General features: G+C 32.2%; 1 protein-coding gene across 1 annotated transcript in view; it reads left to right on the forward strand.

Moving 5' to 3' along the window:
* LOC106638276 (fatty acid synthase-like) overlaps window positions 1-13,749 on the forward strand; it is a 1,454,996-nt gene that overhangs the window by 57,044 nt on the left and 1,384,203 nt on the right. The window contains exon 2 of the mRNA XM_089598131.1: window positions 2,337-2,571. Within this exon, the coding sequence (XP_089454257.1) occupies window positions 2,337-2,571 (235 nt within the window). The remainder of the gene's footprint in view (window positions 1-2,336; window positions 2,572-13,749) is intronic.

Consider the following 13,749-nt stretch of genomic DNA (forward strand, 5'->3'; position numbering starts at 1 on the left):
TTTGAATTAATTTTAAATTGACTAAAAATCTTCGATTAAAGTTACATTATCTTATTATGAAGCTCTTTAACACTACAAATAAACTGCAGATTGCTTTCAATGCCTTAGCCCAAGTAAATTTAGAAATTTTTTCAAATCATCCGTTTTATACGGTCCCAAACTTTCTTTTACATCTCTCTAATCTTATTTCTAACTTAAGAATAAATGAGTTAGTATTTATCTAAAGTATAGAAAAAATGTTAACGTATTAATCCATATACTAACGTTTTAATTCTTCAGAGCCTATAACGATTCATTGCTTGAAAACGGATACTCATAATTTATCCTTGCTATGGATACTTGCTAACTTTTTTAAGCGTCTCGTGTGCTGAAGCAATCAGCTGTTGCTTATAATGAATTATATCTGCTAGCTTTATTAGTGCCAGGCGAGGATCCAGTCCTTCTAATCAGTCATAAGACCTTGACACCTACTGACTGTAGCTCATATTATGAATATTGGAATTTAAATAAGCTCTGGCACATGACTGCCCATCGCTTAAGATATTCTTAAAAACTATTAAACTATATTTAAAAAAAATAAAGTACCATTTTTAAATATAATTGTCACCATTTTTCGTGATACCCTCTGGCTTAGCACTTTGGAATTAACAAATGCAACATTATAAATAAGTTTTCTTTGACAGACCATCCATTTTAAATCAAAGCTGAAGCTCTTACTTCAAGCTAATAATAAAACTTCGTTAGACCTGCAGGCTTTCCTCTCTATTAACCAAGAAATCGTTAAAATTCTGTCCCCAAGCTCACTAACTTAACTTAAAACTCATTTTAATAATTTTTTAAATAAAATTAAACATCATTGAAACCATTTCTTATAAGCTTATGACATGATACATCCCACAGTTATAGGTGCTAACAATCATTTTATTCATGCAATAGTCAAATAAACTTAGAAATTTACATATCACAAAGGTCTACAGCTCACACGATGCACTTTCTGTAGAGAAATTTAGATTATAAAAGGTTACCAAAGTGTCAGCTTAGTGATTGCCAAGTGCTGTAGATGTAACTGCTACTCAGCTCCCATTTTTACCTAGTTTATGGCTGATCTGCCCACTGTTGGAGTAAAACCAGCACCATCAGTTCAAAAAATATGAGTAAATTATGCTGTTCTTTTCATATCAGGGCTTTCTTAAACATGAGACAAAGGTATTTTAAAGGGATACGTTCCAATTTTCATTTCCATGTCTACCAGAGCTGTTTTTCTTAAGGTTGTAGAGTATAACACTACCAAAGCATTTATTGCTGCTTTTAAGTGCTTTACTGCACGACAAGTGTATTGCTCCGATTTATGTAATAACTTTGACATAAATTTTTTTGGAGCTGACATAGAGATATGACAGGGCTGAATATAATTTAGAAAATCGTTATTTTTTACCAGTTAACTCATGACTTTCAAGAGAAGTTAGCATTGTTGTACCTAAACTTAAAAACTCTGAGGTTTTTTTTTTGTATACAATCTTAGAGGCTGATTTTCTTATAAAATGATTTTAGTAAATGTAATCAAAGAACCATTCAATTGATTTGCAGAAAGCTACCAAGTAACATCAACTCAAAAGTCTTAGCAAGTAGGGGATCTCGTTATCATGAAAAACGCAGCCACGCTATTTGGTTCTTGACCTTTAGCATGTGAAGCAGAGATTTTCTCAGACATCAACTTAAAAGTTATAATTTTAAGTTACACACTGCTAACACCAATCTGTCTTAAATCATTTCCTTATCATTTTAGTTGTTTTCTTATAATGAATTATGTGATTAGATGTAATTGGATGTTAAGCTATTTATTTAGGCTTATCGTGAGATAACATGGCATTTTCTTGCGTCCAAACAAATAAAAAGGTATACAAAGGCTTTCAGTGTTAGCATTTAGGTGACTTTCTAGTTTGCTTTCAATCGTCAAGAGCTCGCACATTTTAAGTGAACGTTGTAATGTTATATTTGAATCGAGTTATAGAGTCATGTGTATTAAATTTTATAAACTTACTCTCTTTTCAGGCAGTTAAAAAAATTTTATTTTGTTATCAATTAAGCTTAAAAATAAGAAAATTTCGATAATGCAAGGTATAAGAAGGCAAAAAGTTGTTTATAATTAATAATAATTTTTCATCAATGCGTTGTAATAAGTTTTTATGTGTTATTTTCTTATTTTATTAAGTCATAAATATCTCCGATTGAAATTCAAAAATGCAACAATGGTAATCATTAAAAATACAACAATAAAGATTTATAAACTGTAACTAAGTTCGTTATAACTAACCCATGATTTTTTTTCTTACTAGAAAGTGAAAATCTTCCCCAAAGACTAGGAGTGTTCGATAATGTAACGAAGTTTGATCGCGTCTTTTTTGGAGTTCATGCCAAATTAACACCTATAATGGATCCCGTATCAAGATTAATGCTGGAACATAGCTTTGAAGCAATAATGGATGCAGGGATTAATCCTCGAAAACTTAAAGGAGCAAATGTAGCTGTGTATACAGCAACAAGCTTGGCAGAAGCAGAAAAAGCTTTATTGTACTACAAAGTGCAGGTAATAGTTTTTTTAACAAAGATACATTATGTTTTTCTCATAATACATATTTTTTGTCATACTTAATTTCTCTTATACATCTCTTGTAAAAAGTAAATATTAAGAACGAAATCAACTGATGACTAACCAGGCTAAACGAAAAAAAAGTCTACTTATAATGAATAACGTAGAAAAAATTTTTTTAAATTAATTTACTTCGAAATCTTGTTAACTATATTTAAAACAAATGGAAAGTATTCATTCTCAAAAAAGTATCTTATAAAAGTCAACCCATTTGTTTATTTAATACTATTGTGCCTTACTCATAAGGATACAACTGAAACTTATGAGCAGAGCAAAATCCATATGGCTCTAAAAATGTGGACCAGAGGTTTTAGAAAAAGTTATTCTAAGCAATGTGCAGAATGTTTGTTTACATGTAAGGTTGTCTTTTAGTTGTTAAATCAACGTTGTCTTTTATATTCTTTAATTTATGTTTATTTGGTCTAGTCACGCCATGAACATGACAGACTATTCTTGCTTTGACCTTAATCAACGTACGTCAAAACTTTTTATTTACCTTTCGTGACGGGTCCAGACAAACTTAAACTTCTGATCACGTAAGCTTATATTGTGTAGATAAGAATTTGAGTATACATTTTTATTGCAATGTATTACTTCAGGCTTTTCAAGGCGTATCGTATAAGGTTAACTGAATCTTAAAAAACGAACGTACATTTGAACTGTTTTATATTTGGTCTGAAAGGAATAGCGTTTATGAGATAATATCTCTCGTTATGTTCTATAGGACTTTTTAAAACGAAAAAAGGTACAGGTATAAAGTTTAATAGTTGATGGTAATTATTTTAAATTAATACATTTAATTCTATAAGTCAATTGTTAAAAAGTTATAAATTACCTATTTTGAGCGTGAAAAATTAATAAATTTGTTGTACACGTCAGAGATGTGACATCTTACTCTAACATTTTTATAAAACAACTCAGAAAAATACAGTAAAAGTAGATAAAGACATTCTTATTGTTATTGTTATCTGTCAGGTGACATACATTTAAGTAAAAGAATTCAGATAAAAAAACATATTAGGATTGACAAACATAACTAAATAAAATTCTTTTGTCTATCTAATTCTAGTCCACTTTTGTACCCGTAGTTTCGAATTGCACTGAGTACTGGTTTTTTAGTAAAAATTATATGAGCCATTTTTTTACATGTATAAAGTAAAGAAGGTTTGTTAGAACACTCGTATAAATTAAGGGATGGTTGGATAAGGTATGCTCCAATAAAAATTTGCTTGCTTTCTTTTTAATGAAACCATACGTAGAAGATAAGTAGTAGATCTAAGTACATGCTTATAGTATGAAATCATGCAATTCATTAATAGTATACTATGCACCAAGGAAGCTAAGTACGGCATTTTCTCCCGGGTGTGTAATTACCTCCTGAGCCGAAGGCGAGGGTGACAAACACCCGGGAGATTATGCCGTACTTCGTTTCCAAGGTCCGTTTACGATTGTTTCTGTTCCTTCTCTGAAAATACGATGTTCTTTCCTGATTTGAGGGAGAAAAGTGCAACATAAGCTCTCAGGTAAAAAACGCACTTGCTGTTTGATAGAGAACGTATTTTAGCATCCTCTGCGAGAAAACTGCCTCCCAAGCGGTAGGCAAGGATGACAACCATGCAGAGAATGGCACAATACTTTTTCTATGAGCAGTAAATGTGATTTTTTTTCTGGGAGGAATAAAAATATTTTGTAGGATAAAAACAATAAAATCATATAGGATAAACTTCCACTATAAATATTTACCAAAACAGGTGAGCATAGAATAAGAGTAAAAAAATCCTAATTTTCGTAAATTTGTATCTCAAAATGTAAAAAAAAATTGTATGATTTTTGCACAAAGTATTCACTTTTAAGTAAAATAATGTTCTTACGTTTTTAAAATAGGGACGTAAATAGAACTCAAGAAAATATTTTTTAAATGTGCTGCTGACAAGTTTTATGAAAGAGAACAACGTTTTCAAGAGTATTTCTGACGTTTAAAATCTGCTGTAATTCCGATTTTCCATGACATCAAGTATATCAATGAAAGCATTTTAAGACAATTCTTAATATTGCAATGCTTGGTAAAACCACTGACAACATTTAACGAAATTTAATAATTAAATATTTTACAACGTATCATTGAATGCTTCCTCAAAGTTTTTTGCATAGTTAGCGGTGAGGGGCATGCTGCATTTGAACTAGTAATACTTTTTTAGTCTATAATATTTTTAAAGTATTCACTTACTTATTGTAACTGCTCCATAGCAACAAAGAAGTACCAGTCTTTTTTAAATTTTGAATAAAATGCATCCTAAGTAGGCAAAAATTTCTCTGCATTTCAGAAAATGACTCTAATACTTGTAGGTAAGTGAGAAATTCAATAACTCTAAGAGTTACAGTAGGTAATATTGATACATTTATCATCGTATTAATTGGCGCATACGTAGATGGCCGCACTTTTTATATAAGCCCTTTTGAAAACCGTCCATGCCCTTTTTACTAACAAGTATACTCAAGAATTAAAATGAAAATCTACTTGATTTTCTAATTTTTCAAAAAAATTATAAAGACATAAGACTTATGTCAGAATAAGAAGAATGTCCTCTCTGGGTGTGCATCGGACACACAACCTCCTGTTTCCAAAGGAGAGTCCCAATAAATATCACTGCAGCAAATACACAAACAGCAATATAAATGAATTTGAAGAATTATTTCGAGTTAAGACATAATTACAAAATAGTAGAATCAAGTTATACATGTACTCTTGCTATTAAGGCAAGTGAGCTGTCTTGAGATAACTCAAGACGAAAAACAAAGGATTCTTAATTAGAGACATACTTAGGGCATTCTTATGTTGTTAGTCAGCACATTTACCATAGCTCTAGCACTGTAATATCTTATATCTGTAGCTTTAAAAGATTTTTAAGCCTGAGATCCTTGAAAAACTCGTTCTTTGGTAAAAGACATAATTAAAAATGTTTTTTCGTAATTGTTGGAAAATATACATCTTAAATTCAGTCTTAACAAGGTGTAGTAAATAATGGCATTTAAAAAATGAAACCTTAAGTTGTTAAAACCAGTTGTAGTTATGTGGTGGAAAGAATAAAGTATAAATTAAAGTTATAACATTAACAATGTTTTTGACACAAACCATTTTTAGTAAAACTTTGACGCTTTTTCTAGTGATAAGTACTCTTAGACACACCTATTACCAAGTGAAATAAGGTATACCAGTTTTTAGTCACAAATTATCTGAACTAGTACTCCTTTGTAATTGTTATTATTTTAACGAATGAGTTATTTTAATAGACAAGTACTCATAGTCAAAATAATTTGAGCAAGCTAATGAAGCACAAGAAGATGAATGAGGCTAATAAGTAGTTGACTGATAGTATTGGATTATTAACTAAGTAAAGTAAGAAAAGTTGTTGTGGGAGTTAAAAAAAAACCAGTTTTAAATGCATTCTCTTACTAAGAAATCATTTTTTGTCTCCTTTTCACAAATTGCAAGAATTAGATAACTTGTAATCTCATTTTTAGGAAAGCTTAATAACACAGAAATATCAACGATTTTTTTGAAAAAAACTAGTTTAAATTTTATGATCTGATTTTTTGTGTCGCTTATATGTAGTGTATTTGAAAAAAATTCACACAAAAATACTTGTTGCTGGAGCCTGTAGAATCTGCAACATTCGTTTGACATAAATAAATTATAAAAAAATTAACACCAAAGTACTCACGTCTAATTGAGGGAAGGTAAATGAAGAGCAAGATGATTGCTTCTAGAAGATGACACAACTGTTGTAAAAGCTTACGATGCTAGAGTAATTATAAAGTGAATTTGAAAAGAGAATGTTGAGCAGAATAAATTATCTAACACTTAAATCATTGTCAAGCTAATGACAACGTATGTTTTAAGAGAGAGAGCTTAAGCGTTATATCCAGCTAGCTTGGTACACACGCACACACACACAACAATCTTGAACATAACGCTAGAGATACTGTGCACCTCTAATTTCTCGAGTTCGAGTGCCTTACATTGTTACCAAATGAAGATAAAGGTGTAACAATTCGTGTTTTACTGGAACTTAAGCTTAAGAAAATAATTGTACATCTTATTTTATTCCTTTTTTCATACTCTTTAAGAAACCAAGTCCCCTGCCTATGTTTTAAAATACCATGTGTATATGTATAGGAGCTCGTGGTGGCTCAGTTGTCTAGATCGTGGGTCAGCACGCAGCAGACCGTGGTTTGATTCCCGGCCAGTGTGACTTTTTTGGGCAAGTACCTCTGTGAGTTTTCTCATGTGCTTTTTCACCATGCAATGATCCTCGAGGAAAGCTTAGGCGATCTTCTCGCGGAAAAAATTGCCCAATTTCCCTCAATCCCCCTCCTTTGATGAGAGGCCTTCTATCCCGTTTCTTTTCCCTTTCCCAAATATTAAGTGCCCTCAGTAGTGCTCTTTATAGAAGCCAGACGTAAAGCACTATACTCAGATTGTGTCCGGTACTCGCACTCGCATGCCATAATAAAACCCAAAACTTTAAGAACGTTGAATCATGTTAAATGTTGTCAACTTTACTTGACATAGTATTTTATAACGATGTATTAATTTTTTTATTAAGATAATCAATCATTTAGAGTCAAATTCTCCATTCTGACTAATGTTCACAACTCAATTTCACTCAAAAACTTTCACTGGTGAAAAATAAGGCTTATCTGCCACTTGGGTATGTAAGCATCATATACTTTAGCTTTCGGAAATAGGATTTATACCTTAGTCCGACCAAAAATTAACGAAAATAAGTGAGTTTTCACTTCATACATTTGGTCCGCATATTTACACCATAATAACGGTTTTAACAAAAAACAGTTTAAACTAGTAACTTTTTGGATTAGAAATGCCAACAAATGCTTTTTATTTAAAGTATAGGACTAAAATAAATAAATCCTTACGACAGTAGTACCAGAAGTTGTTACGTCTCAAACAGCCAAGCTCTTCTATTTGCGTATTTTGTGCTTACAAACATTTTATTCCATTCTGACTCCCCATGGAACAACCACTTGATGTACGCAAACTACAGTTTTTTAGTAACTAAAGTATGGGTAGACAAGTCATTGTAATACGTCTATGAGTCTTACGAACACTACAAACATTAAAAATTTATTTCTAAACTTTTCCATTCTGACCCAACCTCACCGCACAGTACCGTTTTCTTTTGTCTTAGAGCAATTAATCCCAGCCAAACTTTTTTTTCATCCTTGTTGGGCTAAAAGATGAGACATGTGTCTCGGGGTTTTGTCTAATTGACCTTTTTTCGCTACATAAATGCAAAAACGGTGGTGCTACTTCCAATGTTGGTAGCCAAGTGGTGCACTCCATTAAGTAGCTTTATCTGAGCTTAAATGAAAGCAAAAACATATAATTAAAACACAAATTTTAGAATTTTGTTCCCCGAATAAAAAGTTATAGTGATTTTATGAAAAATACTGAATTTTAGCCAAAATCATATTATTAGCGATATTTGAGCTGTAATTAAAATAGCCGTATCTTTTGAATGGAGGCACAAAATCGCACAATATTTTTCATCAATCGATAGGTTGTGACATAATTTTTTATTTATGCTCAGTAAGAACACTTAAACTGTTGAAGGAGCTTAGCTACACGTGTTAGAAGGAGGTACCATTATCCAAAAATCGATGAAAAACTGACTTTTATAAAATTCCGTATAACTTTTGACTAGTTAATTATGTAGTTGCATCCCTTTAGATATTTGTTACTAATGTTGTGTACAGTAAAACTACCATGGAAAAATTTTTTTTTAATCAGCTTTTTTATGAAAAATTTTTTAAGTCAATCTGAGCCAGTTACGACAGAATTACCCATACGTAAAGAACGCCATTATACGAATTACTAACAGCATTTTAGTTTTTGCTCGATATGGTCACGAATTTTCTATTAGTTATAACAATTTTTGATAGAGATTTACATTATTAAGAAACATCATCACTGTAAATTTTAAATAATGTTTAGGGCTAAATTAGAATTTTTAACGACTGACTATCTCGATTTTTGAAAAAAAAAATATTTTTCTACATATTATAGTAAATTTGAATTGAATTGTAATAATTTTCAATGGAAATCAAAGAAACTATCAAGTAAAATAACTTCAAATCCTTTGAAAATCTTTAAAATCGAATCCAATTTTTTAATTGCTTGTTATCTTATATTTTTAATGAAATGACGTTTTTCAACGTATTACAGACAATTTTAACAAACGGTAATCATTCTTGATAGAAAGTTAAAGGTTGTATGAATTACCATTACTATTAATTTTTCAAAACTTTTTAAAGCAAAGAATATTATGTTGGTTAAGGAATGCGTCTCGTTGATTTTTTGTGTACAGGACTTAATTTTATCATTAACATTCATTTAGTCGCCTTTTCAATTTTCTGTATACGGTTTTTATTGTTATTATTCAGAATCCTTTTGAGTTGAAGTCAATAACCTGTGTTTTAGATGATTTGAATCTCAGCTTCTCTATATCTGACTTTGATACTAATTTTATACAAAAATGTGTATTTGTTAATTTCCATAATCTTTTCTTATACGATAGTTCATCTTATGGGCTCCTGAGATACATTAGTAAAGTAGTTAAAGCTAACCTGTTAACATGTATAAATTATACTTCTGATGAGTATTAACTATGTATACAGGTACTATAGTCAAAAACTTTTGTCTTTTTATTGTCATTAACCAATCATCCTTTTAATTTATCTTTCCAATATGTTTTTACATCATTTGCAGCTTGACCACAACATAATCACATGATTACATGATCCACTGCTTGTGAAAGCACATATGAAATCTTGCTATAGAAGTGGAAAAAGCCATTATATTTTTGTACTTATTGATCGAGCTAAGAGAGGTAGACTGGCTATCGTCGAATATTTTTGCAAATGTGAGAGTGGTTCAGGAACAGTTGGATGCTGCAGCCATATTGCTACTATTATATGGTACTTGGAATATGGTCAATATAATGTCATAAGGGTTTCTAACCCAGATATATTAAATGTCTCTATAACTATAAAAAAATAAAGCTTTGTAGTTTATGACGTTAAAATAATATTTTGTTCCAATTATTTCCAAATAAAATCATTGATTAGGCATATTGAATTTTTCATATCTGACTTTAGATGCGTGATCAGCGACTATAAAAACATATCTGGAGGTGATTTTAGAGTTTTTATAAGATTGATTCAGATTTGACCTTTTAATGACCTTAAACCGTTTGTTAAGAAGGTCATCTGAACTCAGACTCGGAATCAGCGATCCAAAAAACATAATAATATAGTGGTTTGGTATGCTACGCGAAAACACTTTTAATTTTGTGAGACTCACTGTAAACCTGATTTATACAATCATTAGTAATATTTCAATATCTTCTATCTCCTACATCAAAGAAACCAAAACTGATTCCCTCTTAAAAATTTACTCGGTGAATGTTGAAACGATAAACAATGTTTTACAATTACAATGCTTTACAGTTTGGGACGATTCTCGAAGTTGCAAAAACTGGCTTATTTCGAGCTATTTTTGGAGTCACTCTTTGGCTATAAAACTTTGAGAAAAATCTACAGTAACGTTACTTGATGCTTTTCTTAACATCAATGATAATGAGTTATATTTATTCAAAATTTTCTACATTATCTCAAAAAAAATCTTTTCTTTGAAAAAACGATATATATATATATATAATCAGCAGTTCAAAGTTGGAGTTTGGCTCCAAAAATTTGAAATAAATTTACAGTTATTTTACTTGATACAATTATGACCCTTCAGTAGTAATGATGCTTATTCAATTAAAAATCGCTGTTATATTTCGAAAAAACATATTTTCTTCGGAAAATGGAAATAGTTAGCAGATTGAAATTTTTATTTGGTGCTAAAAATTGTTAAAAAATTCGCAGTAATGTGTCACGTACAGTATCAGATACACTGCGTGGAATGGGCAACAGCTGTAAGTAAAAAAAAGGATTGTGAGTAGGGGAGAGAAGAGCATAAAAAGATCTGCAGCAGTGTCTGCCAGGCTCTAGAATGCAGAAACTAGAAAGAGGGTAGTCGCAATAAGTAGCTTGGTACTTCCAAGCACCTTCTTCTAAGGCATTATAGCAATAAAGAGGTTGACTTTGTTTAACTGCCATGTTCTTATTAGGCACCCTAAGCCTTTGGAATACTACGTAATAATCTTGGTGTTAGGCTTTGGTACAGGTTGTGGGGTAGGCTTCGTCGCAAAAATGAATTGTTTTTTTACTTTTACCCGTAATATTTTGAAATTTTCTAGTAGCTATTGAAAGGCACACTTAGTGCAGTACAGTAATAGGCTCTGAAAATTGAAGGCAATCATATACATCCGCTGGTGAGTAAAACAGCACGAGGGTCAATAACCATTTTCGAATGGACCCATCATAAAGAGGATGGGTAATGTTACGTTAATGCTTATCATTATGTCCCTAACCTCAAAGTACATAAAAATTCTTTATATTGTCCCAAATATATAAACTTATTATCCCTTAAGGTTGTTTTGCAAAAAGGAAGATGTACAAAGAAGTACAATAATAAATAAAGTAAACATGGTTAGTCTTACTCGTTCTAGTACTCAACAAAATGAAAATACAGAATAAAAAATAGAATAGGAATCTTTTTTCTCTCTTTTGTTTCTTTGTGCACGTACTGTGAGCAACTTATTTATTAAAGCTTACGTTACTTTGACAATAATCAAAGAAAAAGAGAGACAATAATGTCCGACCATGCAGGGAAAAGAGACAATACAGGGTTGGGTTTTTAACGAACCGTTTTTTAAAATACAGGAACATGCAGATACAATCACGGTTATGCTTAAATACGACCCCGAATCGCATGCATTCTGGAAAAAGGTGAATAACAAAAATCAAGTCCCTATGCTCAGGATATTTAAAAAAATAAAACGAAAATTTTTTTTTCGCCCTCGTATGGTTTTGGGAGGCTGGTACTTCCTCGGGCAAAAAAGCAGTTTTCCGATACTCATTCGAAAAGCCTCCTTTACGAACCTCGTTACAGATCTCGCCTTCGGTTTGGGCTGCAAACCTCTTGGTTCGGAAACAAAGACTTTTCAAACTCGTAGGAAAACTACTATTTAGCAATAGTGTGCGAAGAATAGGTGTTTTCCACCCTGATATTAGTCTGGAAAATGGATTTTTCGCACACTATGTGTGAAAACTGATTTTCCGCACACTATGTATGAAAACCGATTTTGCACACTAATATCAGTGTAGGAAACACCTATTTTCCGCACACTTATTGCAAAAAAACTTGCACGCAACTCGTGTGGGACTATTTCCCGCCCTCGCGTGATAGACCTGCACTCGTGGCTGGTGACGGTAACTCGTGCCGTGCGATCACACTCGTGCTATGCACTCGTGTGCTCAACTGGCACTTGTTTCCGTCAACTCTGGCCACTCGTGCGAGTCAATCATGACTCGTGCGGGAAATAATCTTTTCCGCACTTGTTACGTAAATAACTTTTATCAGAAAAACTCTAATACAAAATCAGCAGAGGCAAGAAACGAAACAGCAGAAATAGAGGTGTTAGAAACTGCATCAGAAAAGTAGGAATTAAAGGAAAATAGGATTAAACAGGAAATAGTGGTAGGCAGGTAACGTGATTAAGTTAATATGAAAGGGCTAGTCAGAATGAGTTGGCAGCAACAGTAAACCAAAGCCTAGAACAAGAAAATATCAACGTTGGAAAACCTTTTGTTTCATTCTTAGACTGATTACCTCTGCATCCAAATAAAAAAAAATATAACGACTATACATCAAACAATAGGACAGATAGGCTAAAGTGTGGATATCAAGAAAATCATCACGACATGTTTACAAATAGATAAATACCCTTTCCCTTCAATTGCCCGACGAACTAAGCCACTGGTAGAATAAAGTCAGAATTTTTTAGGAGGATACAAGGTAACATACGGAATAATCCTTAGCATCAAACTACGTAATTTTTGTCTAGTACTAGGCAGCAAAATAATGTACCATTGGCTTTAGGCTTAAATTTTTATGTATAATATGCTACCTTGATAATGTAGTAATCGGCATCCCAATATTTAACGAAAACCATACACGTTTTAAGTTGTTTAAGCAAATGACTAAGGCAACAAAATCAACAGTCCCCTATTAGTGCGAGAAATATTCTTGGGAATTTTAGGAACCAGGTTACGAGGATTAGCAGCAGATCAGTTCGGCACACATTCATTTTTATTTATTTCTTTAGACGAATTCTTGTCAGCCCTTTCCAGAAGGTTTGGCAATACATGAAAAATAGACAACATACTGTCTCAACTTAAAACAATAACGCAGGGTTATACTGAGTCACTTACGAATTAATGCAAACACATCCAACGGCTCCATAAGGGCATTTTAATGTTATACGAGGCAAGCCACTGTATGTCATGGATCAAGACGAATGTGGCGGAATATAAGTCACATCAAAAGGCGTTAAGAGACTTTATTTACGGTTTAAATACTTCTTGGATCTAGAACGTAGTGAAATGTGAGCCACAAGCATAAGAAAAATCCATCGAAACAGCTATGACTACAGATAACAAAATGAACCTGCATAGAGAAATAATAAGACATCAGGGAAGACAGTATGATGAGAGTGAGTTTGGGAGACAATGTAACGCAATACTATTTCTTGAAAATAGCGAATCGTCTGTAGGAAAGTAAATGCAGACAAACGGAGTGATACCTGCAAAGAGAAACATGATGTTGATGTTGCTGAAAGTTCCGTACTCATTTGAATAGCAGGTGCGAACAATTGTGGGAGGACGGGGAGACAGATAAACAAAGAACGCAAGACTGCTTGAAAAAAATAAGAAAAAGAACCAATAATAAGAAAAATTACAATAAAGATAATAAGAACAATAACAATAACCACTAAAGATCCAAAGCTATAGAAAGTTTGGTGAAAACCAAGGTCAGTATAATAGAGACGCTCAAGAAAGGAATGTTATACAATGAGCAATTATAAAAGAGAGAATGATAATTAAAACACTAGAAAAAATGACACTCA

The sequence above is a fragment of the Copidosoma floridanum genome, unplaced genomic scaffold (assembly GCF_036245765.1).
Source record: "Copidosoma floridanum isolate Cflo_tuat_1 unplaced genomic scaffold, Cflo_Japanese_pri ptg000005l, whole genome shotgun sequence".
Classification (NCBI taxonomy): Eukaryota; Metazoa; Arthropoda; class Insecta; order Hymenoptera; family Encyrtidae; genus Copidosoma; species Copidosoma floridanum.